Source organism: Drosophila miranda, chromosome XL (genome assembly GCF_003369915.1).
Source record: "Drosophila miranda strain MSH22 chromosome XL, D.miranda_PacBio2.1, whole genome shotgun sequence".
NCBI lineage: Eukaryota > Metazoa > Arthropoda > Insecta > Diptera > Drosophilidae > Drosophila > Drosophila miranda.
The window spans coordinates 16131601-16140144 of NC_046673.1; the positions used below are offsets into that span (position 1 = coordinate 16131601).

At 45.7% G+C, this 8544-nt stretch overlaps 1 protein-coding gene and 1 long non-coding RNA gene across 4 annotated transcripts; one reads left to right on the forward strand and one right to left on the reverse strand.

The window, feature by feature from the left end:
* Window positions 1-4473: 4473 nt before the first annotated feature.
* Window positions 4474-5219, reverse strand: LOC117190950. Of its 2 annotated transcripts, XR_004473897.1 has the most exons (3): window positions 5011-5219; window positions 4780-4886; window positions 4474-4694 (listed from the first exon to the last, which is right to left on the reverse strand). It is a non-coding gene; the product is annotated as an uncharacterized LOC117190950 (long non-coding RNA). The 2 variants fall into 2 exon arrangements; XR_004473893.1 differs by having other exon boundaries at window positions 4780-5215.
* Window positions 5220-5232: 13 nt separating this feature from the next.
* On the forward strand, window positions 5233-8097 carry LOC108164854. Of its 2 annotated transcripts, XM_017300784.2 has the most exons (4): window positions 5233-5441; window positions 5530-6509; window positions 6570-7499; window positions 7552-7783. In XM_017300784.2, exons 2-4 carry the CDS (start codon window positions 5561-5563, stop codon window positions 7683-7685), a joined length of 2013 nt encoding a protein of 670 aa, XP_017156273.1. In that variant the 5' UTR covers window positions 5233-5441; window positions 5530-5560; the 3' UTR covers window positions 7686-7783. The 2 variants fall into 2 exon arrangements, with proteins under 2 accessions (XP_017156273.1, XP_017156272.1); XM_017300783.2 differs by having other exon boundaries at window positions 6570-8097.
* Window positions 8098-8544: the final 447 nt, after the last annotated feature.

Here is an 8544-nt window from a genome sequence, read left to right on the forward strand (position 1 = left end):
TGTGGCAGGACATGGCCGGCAAGGGGCAGAGCAGGACAGCTGGCGCAGAATTTTAAAATGCTTTTCAATACAAAAAAAAAAAAACAGAAACACAAAAAAGTAGAGAAGAATGAACCCAAAAAAAAAGTACATAAATTTCGACAGCCGTTGTCCCAAAAAGGGGTAAGCCAGGGGCCCGGAAGGAGGCAGGGGCCGGGGTTGTTGCGGGAAAACCAAAGAAAAAGTAAAGTAATTATTTTGCATTTGCGTAGATAAAATTAACGATGATGCGCCGATGCCCAGAACAACAAAAAAAAAACGAAGAAAGGAAATGGGAAAGAATAAGGGAAAAATCATCTGTGGGCAAAAGGAAGCCAGTCCAGTGCGACAGACACAGAGGACAAAGGACCAGAACCAGAGACAGGAGGAGGCCAGTGACAATGCGGTAAGCCTATGGCCGCCTACGACCCACCCCCCCAGCTGCCCCCAGCTACCCCATCATGGGCGTCACTAACCCCATCATTATGCCAATTCAGCTGTCAAAACTTTGTGCGTATTTTAATTTTTCTTCGCGTTTCTCGTTTTTTTGCGTCCTCAGTTTTTCTCTCGCCTTCTTTTAACACCCTTTAAAAGGGGTACTTTGGACTTTGAGCAGATATTTGTAACATCCAGGAGGTGTATTTTTTGTATGCTCCATACTATATTCTTTATATCATATATATTTTGTTCTTCTGTCTGTTTCTATTCCTGAAGATGAAAGAAAAACCAAACAAAATTGCTACAGAAACAGTGTCCCTAATGGATCGTATTTTTAAGAAAAAGTATACGACTACCGACTATCCCACAGTGTATCTGAAGCCTCGGTCTCCGATGCAACATTTTCTTGAAGTTGGAATATTTTCCCTTTTTTTTTCTTGGTATTTGTCGCGTTTTATGGCCTGTAAGCATTTTGGGGGTGTGGAGGTGTGGCATTGGGATGGGAGTGTATGTGGGTGTGGGTTGGGTTGGGTTGGGTTTTGGGGGTGGTGCTGCTGCTCCCCTTAAGTGCGTTGGCTTGATTTTGGTTGCTGTGATTTTCCTTTGGACGGCCGTCATTTGAATATGCATGAGACGGCGCTCTGTCCGTCCCAAAACCCAAAGCCGGCTGTTCGGTAGAGAGCAGGGCTTTGATGGATGACACGTGCGTAGATGGACAAGGGAAAGGCAGGGATTTGGGAACGCAGAATGCGATCATTAGGCTTCCAAAATGACTTTTTACTACAAAAATAAACGTTCACGATAATCGTTTGGAGTGGACTGAACTATAAGATACAGCATTAAGAAAATTCGAAAGACGTTTAGTAGTTTATTAAAAGTTTTAAGTATTAGAAGTATTCGAAATCAATAGATATCATACAAAGTTATAGATTTGCCGCCGAAACCCATTCATCTAGCATTTTATTTTGATTTAAAATATTTCCCAATGGGCAAAACAATTAATCCCTTTGGGAAACTATGAAAGAAAGACATTTGGGAGCACACAGAATACATTAAGAATCATATCTGTGTTGTTAAAATTACCATAAACACCACCAAAATATCAGAAGCTTGAAGAAAATCTTCTGAAAACATCATCAGGGGATTATTTGTAATCCGATTGTGGGAAAGGGCTCTATAAGGCGAACAGTGGAAAAATGTGGATACGACTCGGTGATCGATCTCTCGAATAGGAACCTCTTGAGGCTGGGCCCTGTATTGGACCCCTCTTGGACGACGACTCTGTATCTTCTTCCCCTTACGCATCCTTTCTTCCTTACGCACTTTCTCTTATTTATTTTGCATACAGCAAAAAAAGCGAAAAAAACGTGGAAAACAGTTGGGGGGCAAAATAAAAAAGGGGTTGATTATGGTCACTAGCAAATTGGTAGTACGACGCACAACAACAGCAGTCCCCCCCTGCCACAGGCACCCACCCACCCACTGGAGTCCAGCTTGGACCAACCGCCGACAAGGACAAAACAAAAAGAGGAAAAGTGGATGATTTTTCTTTATTTATTTATTCCTTTTTTCCAGAATTTTTGTTGGTTTTATTCGCGAGCAATTTTCGCCGCTAAGATTTTGGTCTTCTCGAATACATAGGATGGTACATGGTGCCGGTATACATATATAAACAGGGAGATCTTGAGATTGGGAGAGGGTTGTGGGATGCTGATGGTGATGGCGATGGGACCCCCCTTTTCGGTCTGTTTCTAATGGTTTTTAAATTTCGTAATATTTCAATGTCATTTACGACTAATGCGCAACGCGGGCAATGCCGGGCACACAAAAATCTATGGCCAAAAAAGTACAGTTGATCACAAAAAGAGTTGAGTTTTGTTCCCCTCAGGCCTTCCACTTCTATCTCTTAATTACCCACCAATCGAAAAGGGGCCATTAGGTGGGACAGTGGGGGGGCAGTGGCAACCGACAGTTGACATTGAATTTTAGGAGGGAAAACTTTGCAATAGAAACCCGAAGCAGAATCGGTCGAAGCGATTGTGGCTTTGGGCTGTGGGGCTGCCAGTGAATGGAAGTGAATGAAAAATTTAAAAGCCAGCACAGACACACACGCATAAATAACACACTCACAACTACAAACACATGCATACAGAAATGTTGTCAAATAAACAAAATAGAGGGACAGACCGACAGACAGACACACGATTCGCATGTTTTTCTCTCCACATCCGCTTTTTTTTTTGTATACCCTTTTTGGAAGGTATACCAAGATAGTTGGAGGGCACCGCGAGACCCTGTAAAATACACATATACATGTATCTGATCTGATATTTGTAGTCTTTAAATAATAGAAACGAAAACTAGGAAAGGCAACATTAAAAATATATAAATTTTGTTCATTGTTTTTCAGAATTACAACACCATAGCTGCCATAAGAACGATCGGTCTAGCCATTGCAGCTCCTTCCGAAGATGCCTGAAGTAATACAATTCAATTCAAAAATCAAATCAAAAAATTGGTAAAAATGCAAGGAGTTTTATGTCATTATTAATGACTCATCACATTAAGACAGACTATATCTAATGGATGCCAAGGAAATCATGGGTCCTGCAAGAGTATCAAAAGCTGTCGCATCCATAGATGGCCTTTCTTTCTATATTTTTCTGGCAAGTGAAAGTGCGAGTTGGAGGTGGATAGAGGTACTCTCACCCACACACACCAGGAAAGGGGCAAAGGCAAAGTCCAGACGAAAGTGAATGTCAAATGGGGGTAGCAGCACACACACACACACACACACACACACACGCACTCGCACTCCCATACAGAAACGCGTGCCACACATGTGGCAGAAGCTAAAGAACGTAATCGCACGTAAGTCCCGACGTCCAGTAAAAAATGCAAAAAAAAAAAAACCCGAAAACGAAAACGAACAACGAAAAGCGAAAACAGGAAACGAGAAAGCTGCCACATGGAAAGAGAGAGTCCTGCGTAAAAAATTGATGCGTATATGTGTGTGTGTGTGCGGCAGGCCACCCCAGCAGCCCAGCAGCCCAGCAGCATCACCCCCCAACCCATACAATGCCACTCTCTCTGTCCCCTCCCCAGCCCACACCGCACGTCTGCGTCAGTCACAAGTCATTGAATGTCCTTCGCCGGCAGCTGCTGGCAATTCCTGGCCAATATATCCAGACATCAACGCGCTTCAAATTTCAATACATATATTGCATAATGCAAAGATCAAAGTTCCTGCCTGGCCACTCTTCATGGGAGTGGGTGGAGTGGGGTGGAATGGGGTGGGGTGAGGCTGCCGTAGAGGAAGGGGAGTGTGACTTGGACTTGAAACTCATTTGGGCAATTGAAAACGCCGAGAGAAGGGGGCGATTTAAACAGATCACAAGAACGAAGAGCTTAAAGTACGAATACTCGTGTGTATTCCTCTGGGAGTTTCCCTGAACATCGTTTTCCTTACAATTTGATTGTCGTGGATGGGTGGGAGATGCACAGAACTTAGCTGGAAAACTTCATTTCCTTTATTCCTGATTGAAGCTATCGTTTTCCGGTTTGGAGAACTGGAGAAATAGTCTACGTTTAACAGCACTGCTTGATCAGGGCTCAATGATGGATTTCTTGATGCATGTTGCATTGCTGAAAATCCAAATAATACAAAATACTAAATTGCTTCGGTTTTGCGAAGAATTTTTCCAGTTTGAAGCGACTGTTTTTTCGTTCGAACCCAATATCGATAGGTTCTGAGGCGATTAGTGTGGTGCAATAGGCATCATAAACGTTCCAGTGAACCCCTTAATTTTTTGTCTCTGTTCGAAGAATAGCCAGTGACCCATCCTTATCCAGTAGGGCATCACAGATCCACTAATACTTGTACCTCATTGCGACAGTCGGGCAGCTGGAGAAGTTATGCTTGATGGCTTCGTAGGTGGACTGGTCTGGAGCGGCACGCTGTACATTCGGTATGATGTCCTTGCACAGGCCCCGCAAAGAGACGTATCAAATAAAAAATATATATATATTTAATGAAAGACATAAAGAAAACGAGTAAAAAATACTTTTTCGCAATCTTCGATAGCTAGAGATGCGCCCCTGGGAGGCAGCATGGATCCAATTTTGCTGGCTGGGTGGATTACTGCTACAGCTCCACAACGCGAACAGTGGACAAATGTGGATACCACTCAGTGATCGATCTCTCGAATAGGAACCTCTTGAGCCTGGACCCTGGCTCGCTGTTTGGTCGGAAGTGATTGGAGGGAGTTTAGTATAAAGAACAGTTCATATTTTGTTTAATTTGTTTTGATTAAAAGGACTTACGCATTTTTATAGGTTTTACGGGGCACAGTTTATCATTATTTATCATTTATCACTGTCCCTTTCACTTTTCACCAAAATTCTTGGAACTTGCATTAATAGAGCATAACCTCAAATTCGAAAATGCAGAGTTGTTTGCCGTATGGAATTCAGAGAAGGGTAAAATTATCAATTATTTGAAAACAGCTCTTAAGGCGACATATCATATGAAATTAATAAAGCTTTTGAAGATACCAGCAAGAAAATTGTTTATTGTTTGGCAACATAACGGAACAAATGCCGGTAAATTTCAAAGATGTTTGAACGAAAATATAGCCTTTATATCAATACTTTTATCTTTATGCCCAGAGAATGCTAACTAATTTACCAATACAATTTACGACACACAAAAGGAATATTTTTGTTTATTTTTCGATAGCCGGAGCATGGACTACTCGTACACCGACTGGTTCCAATACTCCCGTGTGCTTTCTGACTAGGGTAGGGTTGATAGTATTGCATACAGTGTGCCCTTGCTTTTCGTACGAGAAATTGTCATCTAATTGTCAGTTGTTGGGGAAGCGAGTAGGCCTTGGCTAAACTTTCTTTTAATTTTCTGCCTTTAGTTGTGCAGTTTTCACAGTTTTTCAGTTGTTCATATTTGATAAAACGGTGCAGTTCGAAAGGCAAGTAAAACAAAAAAAAAACGAAAAACGAAAAACAAAAAATTAAATTGTGAAAATAATTGTGTTTAGTTTTGGAAATCTTTTACAGTTCCTTTCGTTTTATTCAAAAGTTGAAAAGTATGTTCAGTGGCTCACCGGGAAACAAGCCGCCCCTGCTGCCCATCGGGGCGGAGAGGGCCATCCGTCTGCGAACAGCGAAGACTCTGAACCCGAACTTGTGCAGTGACGCTGACGATGGCATTCCGAACAGTTTCGCACCGGAGTGGGGAAACCCCTATCAGACATACTTCAAAGCTAGTAAAATAACATTCGTGCCGCCCGTGGCGGACCCAAGCCGCCCCAACTTGGGCGATGAAAACCAGAAGCAGCGCTCATCGTCCAGCAGCGAGCAGGCTGGCCCCATATACCAGGCACCACATAATGCCACAGCAGAAGCAGCCTGGAACCAGGATGCAAAACAGACGCCGCTCTTGGTGCGACCGATGCAGACGATATACGAGGGGAAGGCGGCACAGCCAAACTGGCAGCAGCCCCGAGCCTCCGACGTTTTCGGAATGCCGCCAGTACCCGAGGAGGAGGAGGAGGAGGAGGTGCCATTTAACTTTGCCAGCCCCGATCCGCAGTCCGCTGAGGCACCACTGGAGTACACGAACGAGATTCTCTACAACGATCTGGTGACCATCCAGCAGAGGAGCTGCAAAATAGCTCAGTACATCAGAGACGCGCTGCCCACCCACATGCAGCGCCAGCTCTTTCAGCAGGAGATTATCGGCCAGCACCTGGTGGCCGAGCGCAAATTTTGTGAGCTGCTCGAAGTGCGTTACAAGGCCATTTATGAATGGATGGCCCAGAATTCGAACCAGGCCCAGGCCCAGGCCGAAGCCGAGGCCAAGGCCCAAAATCAGGATCAGAAACAAGACCAGAAGGACCATCCGAAGCAGAATAAGCACCAGGACCAGAATCAGGATATTGGCCAGAATCCGTATCGGCCTACGGCCCCGAACAACGTACAGTATCGGGCCATGAGTCCGGGACCTGCCTACGACCCATTCGACGGTTTCAAAAAAGGTTCGCGCTTTAGTGCACAAAGTAATCTAATGCATCTTTTTATGAGAGGATCGCCTCCAGGGTCTCTTCTATCAGGATCTGTACCAGACTCTTCATCTGGTGGTCTGCCAGCATCGTCGTCAGTTACTGTTGACGGATCTTCCCTATGGTCTATAAGTGGATCTTCGACAGCTAGTGGCCGACGAACATGGGGCCTGCCACCAGCTCTACATGGGTCTCTATTTTCCTCCCCCCCCTTAGGGCCCCAGGGATCTCCATTTGAGTTTTCTCAGGGCGATGTCCAAGGATCTCCAGAGGGACTCATGCAAGGATCTCCAGAGGGACTCATGCAAGGATCTCCAGAGGGACTCATGCAAGGATCTCTCAACACTGCACGACTAGCGACTATTCCAGAATCCCCAGGGTCTCAAGGATCTTCACAAGCAACCCTTCAAGGACCGTCATCTGCAGCAACGACTCCCGTGCCCACTCCTAATGGATCTCCAGAGGAGGCTGAGGAACAATCGCCTCCACAAAGTACTGCAGTGGATGGAAAAGCAAGCGCCCCATGGTGTCAAAATGTCACCGAAGGAGCTGCAGCTCCATTCAAAGCTCCATTTGGAACTGTGGCCCAACCGTTGATGTACCAAGAGCCCAGCCAATGGCCACCGATTGGAGCTTCAGCACGCAACACATCCGGTGGATCTTCCGCCAGTGCCCAGCCAACAGGGGCCCACCAAGCAAGCTCATCGACTTCGGTGGGCCCGCAAACTTGGCCTCCCGTTGGCTCTTTACCACGTAGTCAATCACGAGCCCAAACACGTGCTCCACCACGGAATACATCACGTGGCCCACAACGCAAGTCCCAACGTTCGACTTCGCGGGCCCATCGACAGCTGCATCCATCAGTGGTCCTCGGGTGCACGCCATGGGCTCACGTGAAGGCTGCCTCAGCATCCAGCGGCCCGGCTAAGTTCCACGCTATAGGAGAGCACAGTCGCTTCCACGACGGTCAGCGCTTCAACAATCATTACAATAGCCAAAATCATCACAATCTTCACAGCCACCAGAATCACAACAATCACCAGGTCCCAAACACAACGAGGATCTACGGAGGCGTTCCCGAGTCCGAACCCCCAAGCAGCATATTCACGGCCATACAACCTTCGCCGACCAGAATCCAGATGCCACAATTAAACGACCCGATGCCCCAAATTCTGGAGGACCAACAGCTGGGCATTGCCAATTCAAAGCTCCCGATGCCACACGCTCGCCACTACAGTGCTCGCGATTCCGAGCCCGTTCGCAGACCTGACCCACGCACAAAGCCGAAGGGGGCCAACTTTTAATCTTTTCAAAACACATCAAGATAGCCCAAAATGTTCTATAAGATGGAGAGACGACTCCTCTTTTGACAGCAAGATCACAGCAATTAACTACAGAAAACTACAGAACCACGAAGATGAGTAAATTCCGCAGTGTACGATTTTGGAAGTAGACGCATTTCAAAATCTGAGCTTTAATTACAATTATACGAACATTTGTACAACATTTTTGTCGATTTGTGAACAAAATTTTATACAAAAATGACTTACACTTTTATACACGACGAGTTTGGGCTTTCATTTCATTACGTATCCCTTCTTAGGATCTAAAACAGAATGATTCTCTGATCTCGGAGACTTCTGGTTGACTCTTCGGCTCTCTCTCTCTTCGGCAAACCCCGTTCGTGCTGGTTATTTTCCACTAAAATACTCGAAATTCGATTCGTGTTCGTCAAGGTAAAACGTGATATGTTTTGATGGCCTGATCCGGTGCCCCGATGATTGGCACAACCACCCACACCCAACCACATGTGCCACACATGCTACCAAACCCACTCCCGCCTAAAGCCACCACTGCGCTCATCCGGAACCTGACTACGGCCTCCCGCCTCCCACCTCCAGCCTCCTGCCACCCTGTGGTCCGTAGAAGCAACGCTAATTTCCAAAGCTTTTGGCCAACGGCGCTTATGAGCTCTCGGCCCATGAAGTTCGCATTACGTATGTAAAATAGT